The sequence below is a fragment of the Arabidopsis lyrata genome, assembly GCF_000004255.2.
Source record: "Arabidopsis lyrata subsp. lyrata unplaced genomic scaffold ARALYscaffold_6, whole genome shotgun sequence".
NCBI lineage: Eukaryota > Viridiplantae > Streptophyta > Magnoliopsida > Brassicales > Brassicaceae > Arabidopsis > Arabidopsis lyrata.
The window spans coordinates 22,500,019-22,517,183 of record NW_003302550.1 but is presented as its reverse complement, the minus strand read 5'-3'; the positions used below and the strand labels follow the sequence as shown (position 1 = coordinate 22,517,183).

The window sequence follows — 17,165 nt, the reverse complement described above, 5'->3', positions numbered from 1 at the left end:
TATAAAGTATATGGATTCAATTTTCTAAAAAAACTAAGATATATGTAGGATGGGTTATTCGTTAACATAAAATATGAAAACTAACTAACTCAGATTAGTTATTGGTAAAGAGTTAGCGGACAATTTGAAAGATGCTTTTGTTTCTAGAAAAGCCAATTCTATTTTTGTGCACAAAAAGAAAATTGACCAAAAAATAAAAATACAAGAGTTAAAAAAAGTATCGAGATTGACAAGGTTTGTTTTTTTTTCTTCTCAAATCGAGAATTCTATAAATCAGAATACTAATGTTCAAATAGAAGCAACAAGGAGAGATTTTGCGAAACTTTTTTTTGGTAAACAAATATATTATTTGGGGTTTTGTTGAAATCTAAAGATACTTGCAAATTGTGCAACCCATATGAAGTTTTATATTAGTGTAGATAAATATCATAAGTGCATTTTCAATTTTACTCTATGTCCACCCCTACACTTTAATCTAGAGTAAATTCTTCTTCAATTATACTCTTTATTCAACTTCAAAATAGAGATCTTTAAAATAACTTCACCCTTATTTCTTTTGACATTATAGAAACTGGTCTAAATAATACTAGTTCTTTAGAGAAAAATAGTTTCAAATAATAGTTGAACTAATTTTGTAATACAAAATTCCATATAAAAATAGTTAACTTATTCCAACTACACAAGAGGATTGTTTCATGACTGATTAAAGAAGGTTAGAGAGAGAGCTGGCAAAAGCCGAGTTCTTAAGCCGGTGAGTTGACTTTTTGAGGTAAGCACTCACTCACACAGATCTAAACTCTCTGCTTGTCCCATCATTATGACACCGTTTCTTTGTTTTTTTCATTATCAGCATTATTTTTGGTTATTATTATTATACGAAAAAAATTTCAAAGCTTATTGCCGGTGGAAATTTTGTCTTTTCTTTTATTAATTTCTCTGTTGACGTTTTTGCCGGCATGCCGTATGATATAATATGATATAGGATTGTGTATTTTTCAAGTATTTTTATTTTGACATAATTGAGTCTGACGGATGCACAAAAAAAAAAATTGAGTCTGACGTCGAAAAAGCTAATAAGTCTGACGAATGATAACCTTTTAACAAAAAAAAGTCTGACGAATACTTTAATTTTTGGATTTTATATAACATTAGGTTATTTTATTTATTTCTCTCAAATTTTTATCTTATTCTTTTTAAGTGACAAATTTTTATTTCTCAACTTATTCATCTCTATTTTAGTGGATGTAAAGATTCTTTAAAAATTTTAAAGTTTTGTTTGAATTTATCAAAACTAATCCACAAAAATAAAAAATTTCGAACTTACTTTTTCACAGTTTATGACGAATGTAAACATCGATCATTTATCTCTATTTCATAAGACTATTGAAATTTTTTTCCAAAATAAGTAGGAATTCACTTGGTTAGTAGTGACCAATATTTTCGATTTTCTATAATTTCATGTTTTTATGCATAGCCCATGTGTGGCTAGATTAGATTATTTGGTATTGCAATTGATTTCTTAAAATGTGTGGAAATCTAAATCTTAAAATTAAACATGCATAAGATTTGAAGAAATAAAGGAGTAGTATAATTACAATGGTAAATGTTTGGAAATATACATGGTTGGCTAGTTAATCATTGTCGAACAGTGAAGACGACTAAACAATCAATACATGATTACTCAAACGGTGGAGCTCAAATGGTGATTCTAGAGGTATACACTGGATGACTTGGAACAAATTGTACAATAGCAAATCGGAATGGGGGATAGGATTTCGGATTGTGGACGATTTTAATTCAGCTTTACTAGCAAAACAATTATGGCGGTTGATTACGGTTCCAGATTCTCTATTCGCAAAAATGTTTAAAGGACGGTATTTTAGGAAATCCAATCCTTTGGAAAATATAAAATCATATTCCCCATCATATGCATGACGGAGTATTTGTTCAGTTAGATCTCTGGTTAATAAATGACTTATTAAAAGAGTCGGATCTGAGACATCCATCTCGGTGTGGGAGGATCCCTGGATTCCAGCTCAATTCCCGAGACCAGCAAAAAGTAATGGTTCAGTTGCTGACCCATCTTTAAAAGTTAAAGACCTTACAGATAGTCGGTCAAATTTTTGGAATATTGATCTCTTAAGAGCGATCTTTAATCCAGAAGATGTCGCTCTAATAAGCGCTATACATGTGGGTTCGCCAACAAAAGAAGATTTTTTTTGTTGGCATTTTACAAAATCTGGAAAATATACAGTCAAATCGGGATATCATTCTACATGGATGGAAAAGTCGGAGACCAATTTAAACTGTTTTGGCCCTAATATCAATCCGTTAAAAGCATATTCTTGGCAAGTGCAGTGTCCACCTAAGATACGCCATTTCATATGGCAAATCTTAACGGGATGTTTACCGGTTACGGAAAAGTTGCGGAAAAGGGGAATTGATTGTGACACGGGTTGTGCAAGATGTGGCGCAGCAGAGGAAACGATCAATCATACACTCTTTCAGTGCCACCCGGCACGGTAGATTTGGGCGCTTTCACAGATTCCTACGGCTATGGGGGTTTTCCCACGGAATCTAATTTTACGAATTTGGATCACTTATTTTGGAGAATACCTACGGAAGTTGATTCATCAGCCTTCCCATGGATAATTTGGTATATTTGGAAATCAAGGAACGAAAAGATCTTTGAAAACATAGATACAGACCCATTAGAAGTATTACGATTAGCGGAAAAAGAGGCACAATTGTGGCAGTCCGCTCAAATTGAGCTCCATAATGAAAATCATGGTTCTGTACACTTGGTAAATCGAATTCGAGTGAGGGATGCTTCACTTGAGACGGAGTATTCGGGATACCGTTGTTTTGTGGATGAATCATGGAAAGAAAGTGATAAGTTCTCCGGTACAGGTTGGTTCTGTACATCGTCAAATGGAGAGCCGCCAACCATGGGAGCTGCGAACCTCCGTAGAAGTCTATCTCCACTACATGCCGAAGTCGAGGCCCTTCTCTGGGCGATGAAGTGTATGATTGGTGCAGATAATCAAGAGGTAGCGTTCTTAACAAACTGTTCAGACCTGGTGAAGATGGTGTCTTCTCCAACCGAATGGCCGGCGTTTTCAGTGTATTTGGAGGAATTTCAGAGCGACAAAGAGGAGTTTTCATCTTTTTCTTTATCTTTAATTTCTCGTAGGGCTAATGTTAAGGCGGATAATCTGGCACGAAAAGTTCGTACAGAACCGCTTCATATCACTTGTGTAAACAACATTCCTCAGGAATGACTCTTTTGAGCTCTAATTAATTTCGGATGACAAAAAAAAAAAAAAATCAATACATGATTAAAAAATTATTACTACTACTTAAGAGATTCCTTATCATGTTGCTTCCATCATCGGATACCTTAGCAAAAGAGTTCATGCATGCAAGTATTGCCACATAAATGCCACCAAAAGGCAACAAAACAAAGCAAACTTGACATAAAATTAACTAATGATGATTTTATAATCATTTGAAGTCTTCATGTGACGGCCGCCTCTAAATATGTTTTAATCTTGATAAAACATATCAAATTAAGGGTCTCACATAATTAGAGTAGAAAAAGAAGCTAAAAAAATAAATACTTCAACTTCGGTTCAATTTAAACTCAATTTTCTTCCAATTATATTTACTCTAAAACTACCGATCACACTCTTCGTGTGTAAGATAATATAGTCTTGGCAAATCAACTGGAAAAATAATTTATCCACATGTATGTATACATTAATATTATTCATAGACCTAATTAATAATCCTCACATGGTGTCTCTCTTTCTCTCCCCATCTCTCACTATATATATACTTGTGCTTCATGTTATTAGCTTACTCAGTCTTTCTTGATACTTCAATACATAGAACAAGAACTCAAAAAAAAGAAAGATAGAATATATGGCATTAATGGTGAAGAATAGTCCATACGAGTACACAAAGATGGAGAAAGAAGACCCTCAAGAGCTAATTCACAGCAGAGCTCAATTTCTAATTCAGAAGGTTTTAGAACGAGCAGACAACAAGACCAGACAACAGCAACAGAGGAGGAGATTGTCTGGACCATTGATTATGATCAGAGTGGTTGGGATAAGAATGAGAATTGGTAAGAAGCTAAGGAAGCTGAGGAAGAGTAATAGTTGTGTCTGCAATAATCTTATCTCTCGTTTCCTCAAATCTTTTAAACGTTTCTTGTGTTCTTCTTCTTCATCTTCTTCTTCTCGAACTATCTCTGATCTTCCTCCTCTCTTCTCTCTTCAAGTTTGATGATCTTGATACTTTTTCTTTTTGTTTTATATGTTATAAATAAATATTCTTAAATTTTGTGAAACAAATATAGTTATTTGTGTTTGTCGAAAGTTTGGTTAATTTGGGATCTCCACCTAAAATTTGAACATGGAAAAAAACCATAAGAATGATTTGATCAAAATTTTTATTTCATGTTTTTAGATGTATATTGAGAATTAATTGACTTAGTGAAAACATGGCACACAATACACATGCATATGACTTGTTTAATTAGTCTGGGCCATTAGGTTAAAGCTGATGAAAAAGCTAGAAAAATATGTTTTATCGAAAAATTATATGTGATGTTTAGAATGTATGAAACTGATTATAAAATTTGATATTTGATAAAATACAAATTCTAATTACTGAAAGCAAAAGAACAAAACATAAAACTGTTTTTTTTGTGTGTTACACTACTAACTAAGCAATAAAGCGAACACAAGCAAATTTCGTCAAACATATCGGCTCGTACTCTTACTTGCAAGTTGCAAGGAGTCATACCAAAGAGACCAAATATATTGTTTTTGTTGCACATATTTGCAAAGAAAACATTTTCTTCTATATGCAATATTAACATTTGATAACTGTGAGTCTGTGATATATAAACAAAATTGTAAATTAAGAGCAGTTTAACTGTGAATGAACGAATATGCTCTATCAGTTATCACCATTCAAAACTGAAAAATAAAAATGCTAGCCATAAATGCAGGTCACTTACGTAATATGCTAACTATTAAGACAACTATTTTTTTATTTGTCATCTATTAAGACAACTATGTTTTACCTAAATTTTGTTTTCTTCCAAAGCAAGAACTCAATAATATTCTCAACCCCTAAAGCATGACGAGGGAAAATAGGTGCAATGCGTTACGACTTTTGTTAATATTTTGAAAAAATACGATATATATATATATATATATATATATATATATATATATATAATTATAACTCAATAAAATATAAATTCAATGTAATAAATGGAAAATGGTATTGGTACGGTGGTGGTGTGTGAGAGAAACTGGAAAAAGCTGTAAGACCGAACATGGCCACATAACCCATTCATCAATCACGATCTTGTCGGTACTTTAGTTTTGATCAAATTTCAAAGCCATTAGTTCTTTTACGTTGACTTACGATCTTGTTTGGGTAGAACGTTGACCTTTAATTTCTTTCTTTGTTTTAATCATGCCATAGATTATGATTAAATTGATAAAGAGTGGATTAGTTTTATCTGTACTATTTTTAATAGTCTATAATAGCTCACGTAAAACTTGAATTTGGCTGCTGAGTTGTGACTTGTGTGACACATGAAACAAAATTTATCTTTCTTTCATCAATCATCATCGGTCATCGCTAAGGAGATTTAATATCGTATAAGGCCCAATTAAGGCCTCGAGAGCAGCCCAATTTGAGACCTCGATGTCTACTTTTCTCTGTATATGGAAATTTTTTCCAAAATACAGCTCGAAATTCAAAACATTCCAAAATTTCTATTCTATGGATTCCATATTCTATGACCAATAGAAAAAAAAAGAAAATTTCCATTTTATTTTAAAACTCAGTATATTTAGTTTTATTCTCAAGAGTATTTTCGTTTTTGAGCAAATTGACAAAGACAGTAGAAATTGATGAGACTGATAATTCCAATTCCAGTTTCAGTCAAACATATACAACCACAAATGTTTTCTCCATCAAATTCCTTCAAGCTTATCTTCTTCAATCCAAGAAGAAACTCTACGAAAAGTCTCCCCCTTTAATAATGGGTTGTTTCAGCAGTAAACACCGGACAACTCAAAACGACGGCGGAGAAAGATCAAATCCGATCAATCCAGTTCAAACCCATGTCGTTAATCAAGTCCCTGAGCATCGTGAACCTCAAATCCCAACACCATCGGTACCCATCTCAGTTCGAGATCCAGCGACGATATTAGGTAAACCATTGGAAGACATCAGGAGATTCTACAGCTTGGGGAAAGAATTAGGTCGAGGTCAATTTGGGATTACGTATATGTGTAAAGAGATTGGGACTGGGAACAATTACGCTTGTAAATCGATTCTCAAGAGGACGCTAATTAGTGAGAGAGAAGATGTGAAGACAGAGATTCTTAAGAGGAAGCTAGTTAATAAGTATGATAAAGAAAATTTGAAGAGAGAGATTCAGATAATGCAGCATTTGTCTGGACAACCAAACATTGTTGAGATTAAAGGTGCTTATGAGGATAGACAGTCTGTGCATTTGGTAATGGAGTTGTGTGCTGGTGGTGAGTTGTTTGATAGGATTATAGCTCAAGGTCATTACTCTGAGAGAGCTGCTGCTGGTATCATTAGGTCTATTGTCAATGTTGTTCAGATTTGTCATTTGAAGGGTGTGATTCATCGAGATCTCAAGCCTGAGAATTTCTTGTTCTCGAGTAAAGAGGAGAATGCAATGCTTAAAGTAACCGATTTCGGGTTGTCCGCCTTCATCGAAGAAGGTGAGCTATAGAGGTTGATCTTTCATAGAATCATCTTAGGTTGATTTGGTATGTTAATCTTATGAATCTATACGATTGTCTTGCACAAGTCTCTTTAGTATCGAAATTCATCTTAGGAGTTTGGTAGTTCATTGAATCGTGATGTCATATGCTCGAGAACTTCTTGTTCTCGAGTAAGGATAGAATGTTATGCATGAAGGAATCCAATGTTCTGTGTTCATTGAAGAAAGTGAGCTCGAGATTGATCATATTCTTTAGTGTATTGATATTTGAGTGCGTTTAATAGGTTTTGGATCCAAGTATGTTTATTAATGTTTGGTTCTATATGACTGTCTTGCACGAGTCTCCTAAGTATCGAAAATCTGCTTATTTTTTGCTTTAATCATGAGCTAGATTGGTGACTTATGTTCCAATGCATAGGGATGGGACTCTACTCTTTAGTAATAGAATCAGGTTTATGTTGTCTTATTATTGTACAGATTGTGATATCTATGATTTTTTCAAATATGCCGTTTTCTTTGATTTTGATTTTTATGTTTATATGCTTCATGCTAAGTTTGTGAAACCAAAACGTACAGGAAAAGTTTACCAGGATGTAGTTGGGAGCCGTTACTACGTTGCTCCTGAAGTATTAAGGCGAAGTTACGGGAAAGAAATCGATATTTGGAGTGCAGGTGTCATTTTATACATCCTACTCAGCGGTTTACCTCCTTTTTGGGCTGGTAAAAGACCTTTAAGCTAACAAAACTTCTTGATTTTTTCTTCTTCTTAAGGTTTGATCTGTAATCATATGTTATTTTGTAGACAATGAGGATGGAATATTCGTTGAGATTCTAAAAGGCGAAATTGATGTTGAAAGCCAACCATGGCCTTCTATATCTGAGAGCGCGAAAGATCTTGTTAGAAAGATGCTAACCAAAGACCCGAAGAGACGAATCACGGCTGCACAGGTTCTTGGTAAGACAATGTGAATACCAGACTACCAGTCTTTTTTTGCCAATCTTGTTTGTATGTGATCTACAGAAATCAAATTAAAATTCCATATAGAATGCGTGATTACCTATTCTATAGGCTTGACACCAGAACATGATAGTCAGTCCATTGTTTAGGTCTGAAAAAGACACATCTGAATCTTGAAGTCTTATCTGGTTCTTGCTTTGAGTTTATGGTCGTCTACTGAGTAATGCTTTACTAATATGTAGCAATCCTTATGGTTTATAGAACATCCTTGGATCAAAGGGGGAGAAGCACCGGACAAGCCTATTGATAGCACTGTGTTATCCCGTATGAAGCAATTCCGAGCAATGAACAAGCTTAAGAAGCTAGCTCTAAAGGTAATCACGTAGGTCAAAATAATATGATAATACATCTTTCTTTATTACTAATTATGCATCTCGCTTATACTCTTACCATCTCTTTGTGTTCTCTAATCAATTGAAACATCTCATAACTACCAGTGCCTGAACTCTGGGTTCTAATTTGTGTGTTTGGTTTGCAGATTAGCGCGGAGAGTCTATCAGAAGAGGAGATCAAAGGTCTTAAAACCATGTTTGCGAATATGGATACCAATAGAAGCGGGACAATCACTTATGAACAACTCAAAACTGGGCTAAGTAGACTTAGGTATAGATTCTCTGAAACTGAAGTTAAGCAACTCATGGAAGCGGTAAGTTATCTTCAGCATCTTGATTTCTCTTTTTCGCAATTAAGATCTTGAAAAAGACAGCTTCAAACACATGATGATAATTTTTCAGGCTGATGTGGATGGTAATGGAACAATTGACTACTATGAGTTTATCTCTGCGACAATGCATAGATACAAATTAGATCGAGATGAGCATGTACACAAAGCATTCCAACACTTTGATAAAGACAACAATGGGTAAGTTTCTTACATTTTCAGTTTACGAATCAATCCCTAAGAATCATTTCTTTTTCTTTTGTCAAGAGGATTAAGATTTAATTGTGTGTAACTATTATGAGGCACCAATGTTAATGCTTTTGGTAATACAACAGGCACATAACTAGGGCTGAGTTGGAAAGTGTCATGAAGGAATATGGAATGGGAGATGAAGCTAGCATCAAAGAAGTTATATCCGAAGTTGATACCGACAATGTAAGTCGCACTCTCTAACATAATCCAACATCTCAAACAGTAAACCGGTTCTTGAAATGAAACTATGTTACAGGATGGAAAAATAAACTTTGAGGAATTTCGTGCGATGATGAGATGCGGCACCACACAACCAAAAGGGAAAATGTTTCCATTCCACTGATCAAGACTACATAGATCCCAACAGCTTATCAACGGAAAGTAATTCTTAAACCCGGAGTACAAGAGCAAACCCAGGAAAAACCGAGGTGAGAGTAGTTGTGACGCAGACGGAATCTCTAGGAATAGCAAACACTATGCCTAGATAGAAATCAAGTTCGCAAGCGTCGAACTTGAAGGATTGAAACTCTGGAAATCCACCAGATTAGAGAAAAGCTCTCTGCTTTTATTAATTAGAATGATAAAACTGTCTTGCAAATAACCTAGGATCTCTCTTTATATAGAGAAGAAACCAAAACATAAAATAGAAAACTCTAAGCAAAATAGAAATGGAAATAAGGAAATATCAAAGGAAAAGTAAAACTACTAAAACTAAGTCCCTCCTACGTCAGTCTCCTCCACCTCTGAAGAACTTGTCCTCAAGTTCTCTTCTGGATAAAGGACTTCATCTGCATGATACTCATGAATGTCAGCTACATTAAAGGTATTGGAAATGTTCATCGATTCCGGGAGGGCCACAACATAAGCATTATCATTGATCTTCCGTAACACCTTGAACGGGCCATACTTGCGAGGCTTCAGCTTGTTGTACGTACCAACTGGAAATCTCTCTTTACGAAGGAACACCATCACATCATCACCTTCTTTGAAAACTTTGAACCTCCGACGTTTATCAGCAGCGACCTTGTTCTTCATCTCGGTAGCCTCTAACTTAGCCTTGACAGCTTCCTTAACAGCTAAAATCTCTTCAGCCATAGTTTCAGCTGATGCACTTACTCCAGGAGCCTTTGGCAACTTAATCAAATCAACCACATGCTTAGGAACAGAAGTATACACTAGAGAAAAAGGTGATTTCCCTGTCGCAGAATGTACAGCACTGTTGTAAGCAAATTCTACTTGAGGTAGAGCTAAATCCCACTGTTTTGGCTTGTCTCCACAAATACTCCGAATCATATTCCCCAAAGTTCTGTTGGTTACTTCAGTCTGTCCATCAGTTTGTGGATGAGCTGTAGAACTTCTATTTAAAGCTGTTCCGAACATCTTCCAAAGAGTAATCCAGAAATGACTGAGAAACTTTGTATCCCTATCTGAAGTAATCGATTTAGGAACCCCGTGAAGACGCACGATCTCTCTGAAAAATAGTTTGGCTATATTTGACGCATCAGCAGTCTTCTTGCAAGCAATAAAGTGAGTCATTTTAGAGAACCTGTCAACTACCACGAACACAGAATCCACACCTTGTTGCGTACGGGGCAATCCCAACACAAAATCCATAGCCAAATCTTGCCAAATATCATCCGGAATAGGTAAAGGCATATAAAGACCAGTATTTTGAGACTGACCTTTAGAAACCTGACAGATATAACACCTTTTGACAATAGTCCCTGCGTCTCTTCTTAGATGTGGCCAGTAATACCTTTCCTCTAAGCTAGCAATGGTCTTATCTCTACCCAAATGACCGCTAAGACCACCACCATGAAGATCCCGAATTAATTTCTCTCTTAAAGACGAGCAAGGAATACATAACCGATCACCTTTAAAAAGATAGTCCTCTCGAATGTGGAAATCTGCACAAGGACGCTTTCCACTACACTTGGCCCATAACTCCTTGAATTCAATATCACTCTCATACAATTTTTTCAAGAACTCAAATCCAACAATTTCATGTGCTAAGGTTGTTAGCAAAGAAGCTCTTCTACTTAAAGCATCCGTGACCTTGTTAAGAGTCCCTGATTTATGTTGAATAATAAAAGGGAATTTCTGCAGAAAACTTACCCATCGAGCATGCATCTTATTGATCACTTTCTGACTGTGTAAGAACTTCAAAGCCTGATGGTCGGTGAACAAGATAAACTCCCTCTGTACTAGATAGTGCTCCCACTGTCTTAGAGCTCTAAATACAGCATAAAATTCTTGATCATATGTGCTCCACTTTTGGCGAGCTTCACTCAATTTCTCACTGAAAATGCAACCGGCCTCTTCTCTTGTGACAAAACAGCTCCTATGCCTACTCCACTAGCATCACATTCAACTTGAAACACCTTATCGAAGTCAGGTAATGCTAGAACGGGTGCAGTACAAAGCTTCTCTTTGATTAAGGCGAAGCTTTTCTCTTGCTCATTACCCCAGTAAAATTTACCTTTCTTCAAACACTCGGTAATAGGAGCAGTAATAGTACTGAAATCTCTGATGAATCTCCGGTAGAAAGTAGCTAGACCATGAAAACTGCGTACTTCCGTAACCGAATGAGGTGTAGGCCAGTCCCTGATAGCTCTCACTTTATCTTCATCAACTTGAATTCCATCCTCGCCAACAACAAATCCTAAAAATAGCAACTTGTTGGTGCTAAATACACACTTCTTCAAATTAACGAACAACTGGTTCTCTTGTAGAACTTGCAACACTTGCTTCACGTGCTCTAAGTGCTCCTCTTTGGTTTTACTGTATATCAAAATATCATCAAAATAAACGACCACAAAAGAACCTGTGAAGGGGCGAAGAACCTGATTCATTAGCCTCATAAAAGTACTAGGTGCATTTGATAACCCAAAAGGCATCACTAGCCATTCATACAATCCATCTTTACTTTTGAAAGCTGTCTTCCATTCATCTCCGGGTCTGATTCTGATCTGATGATATCCACTACGAAGATCTATCTTCGAAAACACCTTAGAACCTGTTAATTCATCAAGCATATCTTCCAATCGAGGAATCGGAAACCTATACTTGATAGTTATCTTGTTAATAGCTCTACTATCAACACACATCCGCCATTGATTTCCTTTCTTAGGAACAAGAAGGACTGGAACTGCACATGGGCTCATACTTTCACGAATGAATCCTTTCTTCAACAAATCTTCAATCTGCTCTCTCAAGATCTCATTCTCCTTAGGACTCATACGGTAATGAGGAAGATTTGGTAAGCTAGATCCCGGAATCAGATCGATCTGATGTTGAATATCTCGCATGGGAGGTAAATCATTTGGTAATTCATCTGCTATCAACTCCTTGAACTCTTCTAAAATTTCTAGCACATCTTCGGGAATTGCCACCTCTTCTTTCACAGCACTCATTAATCCTTTGATCACCACCGGACATAAACAGTTAGTCTCTTTAAAGGATTCATCTAGCTCCTTTTCACTATGCGTCAACACCAAGAAACTAGACTTTTTCTTTACTGAATCCTTATGAAAGTGTAAAACAGGAGCCATTGCAATCTTGTGTACACCCCATGTAAACATCAACACGTTATCCCGTCCTCGATATGTAACATCATTATCATACTGCCAAGGTCGACCAAGTAAAATATGACAAACATCAATATCAAGAACATCACAAAGTACCTCTTCTTTATAGTGCTTCCCAATGGAGATAGGAACTTTGCAAGTTAGTGCTACTTGAGCTTGGGTACCCTTGGTAACCCAACCTAGAGCGTATGGCTTCTCATGTGGCTCTGTAGGTAGCTTAAAATGATCAACTAGCTTCTGAGAAACTAAATTCTCGGTACAACCATTATCCACAATCAGGTTACACACTTTATCTCGAACAGTGCAGTGTGTTCGAAACAAATTCTTGCGTTGCCCCTCTTCTTTGGATGACAACAAGATTCTTTGTAGTACACAATTCACCCTTTCATGCGATTCTTCTTCAGCAAACTCAACTCCTTCATACTCATTATCCTCTTCTTCATGTTCTTCTTCTTCCTCTAGGTAAGCTAGAGTTCTCCTGCTTGGACAAACATTTGATTTGTGACCTTGCCCTTGACAACGGTAACACTTGTCGATAGATGGTCTCACATAATTATTACCTTGCCTTTGGATTGGTGTTTTGCTCTGCTGAACATTATTAGAACCATTGTTAGAACTACCAGCTCCTTTGTTACCAAGATTAGCATCCTTTGACACTACACTCTTCTCCTTATCTCCGGTTAATTCAGAATTATTTTGGGATGAGTATCTTCTAAACGGAGTAAAATTACGAGGAGATTTTTCCATTAACTCAGCTTTCAAAGCTAGACTAGAAGCCTCTTGCACTGTCCATACAGTTTGCAAACCCATCTTCTCTTGTATAGAACTCTTTAACCCACTGATGTATCTTGCCACTTTCTGATTTTCTGTCTCTCCTAGGTCATTACGCTCAGAGAATCGCAAGAACTCTGCCGTATACTCTGTCACGGTCCTCTTTCCTTGAACACATTCAATATACATCTTATAGAGAATCTGTTCATAGTCCTCCGGTAAGAACCTTTCCATCATGAGCTGCTTCATTCGCCTCCATGTTTTGACTGGCCCTTTTCTTTGTCTTTGCCTCTGAATAACAAGTTTATCCCACCACACAGCAGCAGTACTCTTCAGCCTGATCGCTACCATCTTAACCTGCTTGTTTTCAGGAACGCCCATGACTTCAAAGAATCTATCAACACTGATTTGCCAGTCTAGAAAATCCTCAACTCCAATAGTTCCATAAAATAATGGAATGTCAGCCTTTACGCGGTAATCGTGATTATTCTGTCGATTCCTTTGCTCAACTTCTTCTTCCACAAATTCCTCTTCATCAGAACTTGAATTTTCATTGATAATAACACGATTGTTTTCCACTCTTGGGATTCCTCTTCCCTGGTTTCTCTGCTGATTTTCGTTAAGCCTAGCCGGTTCTCTTTCTCTGCCTCTTTGCTGATTTTCGTTAAACACCACTTGTTCTCCTTCTCTGCCTCTTTGCTGGTTATTGTTGTTGTTAGTGTTTCTGATCTCAGTTGTCAAAATCGTCATCTGATTGGTCAAAGCAGTCAGAGCCGTGGTAATAGCCTCGGTAAAACCCTGTAAGTCTGCTTTGGTCAACGATTGATCTCCCATAGCTGATCAAGCTTTGAAAAGAGACAAGAGAAAGTCTGCTCTGATACCACTTGACGCAGTCGGAATCTCTAGGAATAGCAAACACTATGCCTAGATAGAAATCAAGTCGAACTTGAAGGATTGAAACTCTGGAAATCCACCAGATTAGAGAAAAGCTCTCTGCTTTTATTAATTAGAATGATAAAACTGTCTTGCAAATAACCTAGGATCTCTCTTTATATAGAGAAGAAACCAAAACATAAAATAGAAAACTCTAAGCAAAATAGAAACGTGAAATAAGGAAATATCAAAGGAAAAGTAAAACTACTAAAACTAAGTCCCTCCTACGTCAAGTTGGTAAACTATCTCAGAATGTTCTTCTTTCTTCTGTGTTTGAATGTGATCCTGCCAGGATTAGTTTCATAGTCAGTCATTCACAAGAACAGATTTATTATCCTTTCTCCTTAGTTAGTTGAAACTGAGTTTGAGATACTGTTATGTCTTAGCTCTGCTTCTTCATCATCTCTCTCTTTCTTTGTTTCTCTCTCAGTGATCTTGTCACAGGTTAGCACTTATTGTGCGTTGGCAGACCAGACGAGCTACAAGAGGTTTGTCACATGTTAGCAGTTATTGTGCCTTTCTGGAACAAAATATTCAAAACTTTACCATAAATTCCTTAGAAAAATATTTTATTGTCCAAATGACAAAAAAAACATGCATAATAATAATCAAGAAGAAAGCTTCGGGAGCGGGTTTAGCCAGCGTGGGAGAAGTGAACGTACTGGGAAAAGAAGAGATTGTGAGCAGCACCGTACATATCATTGACAAACTTTGGATAGATCAAATCCATATACTCCTTGCATCCTGTAAATGTCATGATGCAACCATCCATAGACTTGTTCTTCTTTTCCTCCTTGTGAAAACTATGCTTGCGTGCCCTTAAGTCAAACAAAACCAGAGCGTTCTTGTTACAACTCCAACAGTAAATGATATCAGAGTTCAAAGGATGCATCACCACAGGTAAATAATCAACACCACCACCCTTGGTGTTGACTTTCCACAAGAGTTGCCATGAATTAGGATGCTCATTTGTAGAGACCAGCCTGTAAACCCTGATTGCACGTTCTCCTTCATTATCATCACTGTAAACGTTGAAATAGACCACGAATCCAGCAGACGTTGTCATTGTTCTCTTGAAAAGCCGAGTCGCTTGAAATTTTTGGATATCAGGAAAAGGTATGATAGGATACACATCACCTCCTCCATTATAGAAATCATAACCTACAACATAATTCGCGTCTACAGAGGAGTTATCAATAGTAGCAAGACAGTGAAGAAACCCGTTTAAAGGAACGGAATGCGCTAGTCTAGTCCAGATCAAGCTACGGAGACAACGAACCTCTTTGGTTATCCACAATCCTGTCTCAGATGAATATATCATAAAAGTGAGTTCATTAGATACCAGACCTGAAACCAAAGTCCACACAACCTTGTAACCCACGGCAATACCCTTTTCTATCTTTGTGACCAGTCCATTGTCGTTAAAACATTGATTCTCTTGTAACCTCACGACATCATAACCAGAGAGATGTGGAGGAAGAGGGATCTGAACCCATTGTCGCAACAAGGGGTTCCGACGTGATACATTGGTGCGCCTTCGATGGTTTCGGTGTAAAGCAATACCAACCCATCCGTGCAGCTCAAGACACAAGTTTTTCTCACTGTGGTGGTCTCACTGGGATTGTGGCGCGTAATGAAAGAGCCTAAGGACTCGGTAAGTCCCCATCTTTCGCATCCATGGTGTCCCACGATTTCTAGCGACATTGTTTTGTTCCTTGTGCTCATGATCGACCACGAAACGGAGGATGAGGAAGAGTTGAGAGACTCATAGAGATCTCGGAAGACGTCGGAATCGATCATCGATTTCCATTCTTTGCAGACTGATCTGAATCTAGCAATGCTTCTCAATGAAAATCTACCCCAGATCTTCATCAATGCTTCCTCTGGCACCAAATTTGCTTTTGGTTTTTTCTCCATTCTTGATTTTCGATCTAGGGTTCTCTTTTCTTTTTTTTCGCCAATATATGACTATAGAAAAACTCTCTTCGACAGAAATGTCGTGGATGGTTGTCGAAACCGATTTCTCTTATATAACTTTTGTTTCTACTTGGTACTTAGCAAATATTTTCGATAGTTTCTATGTAAATATGAACATATATATATATAATTCTTAAAAATATTCAAATTACTACATAGATATATATTACGGTAACAAGACTATATTCATTTTCGATAATTTTTATACTTGTTAGTAGTTCATGTCGTTGAATAGGAGTTTGGATACCGGATCCGAACAATTAAAATTTGTTATGAATTGTGGGACACAAAACTCTAAAGAACAAGAGTATCATATTATTTGCGATTTAACTAAGCTTTTGTTTTGAACAAAAAAAAAATCTAAGCTTTTGCAGAAAAGAAAATAGTAGAAAATGAGTATTATTGCCTTGTTTGTATTCAGACAATTTTTCGTCCCCTTCTCATTTCAAGGAGTTCTATATTTTTATACATCACATTCAATATCAAAACAGTAAATAAATGGAATAATTCTCCATAAATGTATCCATTTTGATTTGATAATACTGCGGTAACTAAACTTAAATCTTAAACCGGTTCTTGAAAGGAACTATGTTACAGGATGGTAAAATAACCTTTGAGGAATTTCGTGCGATGATGAGATGTGGCACGCACCACACAACCAAAAGGGAAACTGTTTCTATTCCACTGATCAAGACTACATAGATCCCAACAGCTTATCAAGGGAAAGTAATTCTTAAACCCGGAGTACAAGAGCTAAACCATGAAAAAGCGAGGTGAGAGTAGTCTCAGAATGTTCTTTTTTTTTCTTCTGTGTTTGAATGTGATCCTGTGAGGATTAGTTTAATAGTCATTCACCAGAACAACTTTATTTATCCTTCTCCTTAGTTAGTTGAAACTGAGTTTGAGATACTGTCATGTCTTAGCTCTTCTTCTTCATCATCTCTCTCTTTCTTTCTCTTTCAGTGACTTGCTCGAGAATTGATCTTGTCACAGGTTAGCACTTATTGTGCCTTTGCAACCAGACAAGCTACAAGAGGTTGGCGTCTTAGCTCTTTGTAAGTTGTAACAAAAACAAATCTACTCTTTCTTTTTGTAACTTTCTTGAGAATCTTGTAAGTCAGACTTTTTCATACAAAACGCTTAATACTGTTAAGCAATTGTGAAGTCATGCTGAGGTGG

The 17,165-nt window shown here is 36.5% G+C and overlaps 4 protein-coding genes across 9 annotated transcripts; 2 read left to right on the top strand and 2 right to left on the bottom strand.

The window, feature by feature from the left end:
- Positions 1-3,529: 3,529 nt before the first annotated feature.
- On the top strand, positions 3,530-4,290 carry LOC9310880. The gene is given in 2 exon segments (XM_002874767.2): positions 3,530-3,910; positions 3,913-4,290. Coding segments are annotated over 2 exon segments (441 nt in total). The 5' UTR covers positions 3,530-3,847.
- A 1,622-nt stretch (positions 4,291-5,912) lies between these two features.
- LOC9308776 (calcium-dependent protein kinase 23) lies at positions 5,913-17,143 on the top strand. Of its 6 annotated transcripts, none has more exons than XR_002331408.1 (10): positions 5,913-6,785; positions 7,364-7,507; positions 7,590-7,742; positions 8,007-8,119; positions 8,284-8,451; positions 8,540-8,667; positions 8,802-8,901; positions 8,975-9,146; positions 16,570-16,759; positions 16,980-17,143. XR_002331408.1 is itself a non-coding variant. In XM_002874766.2 (8 exons), the coding sequence occupies exons 1-8, from the start codon at positions 6,071-6,073 to the stop codon at positions 9,059-9,061; spliced, it is 1,608 nt and encodes a 535-aa protein (XP_002874812.1). In that variant the 5' UTR covers positions 5,913-6,070; the 3' UTR covers positions 9,062-9,304. The 6 variants fall into 6 exon arrangements, 1 of the variants encoding a protein (XP_002874812.1); XR_002331407.1 differs by having other exon boundaries at positions 16,950-17,143; XR_002331409.1 differs by lacking the exons at positions 16,570-16,759; positions 16,980-17,143 and adding an exon at positions 14,440-14,573 and having other exon boundaries at positions 5,914-6,412; positions 6,467-6,785.
- LOC110227443 lies at positions 9,263-13,910 on the bottom strand. The gene has a single exon (XM_021021540.1). It carries the CDS (start codon positions 13,908-13,910, stop codon positions 11,007-11,009), a length of 2,904 nt encoding a protein of 967 aa, XP_020877199.1. The 3' UTR covers positions 9,263-11,006.
- On the bottom strand, positions 14,644-15,926 carry LOC9310879 (putative F-box protein At3g23950). The gene is made up of 2 exons (XM_021021539.1): positions 15,573-15,926; positions 14,644-15,495 (listed from the first exon to the last, which is right to left on the bottom strand). The coding sequence occupies exons 1-2, from the start codon at positions 15,924-15,926 to the stop codon at positions 14,644-14,646; spliced, it is 1,206 nt and encodes a 401-aa protein (XP_020877198.1).
- Positions 17,144-17,165: the final 22 nt, after the last annotated feature.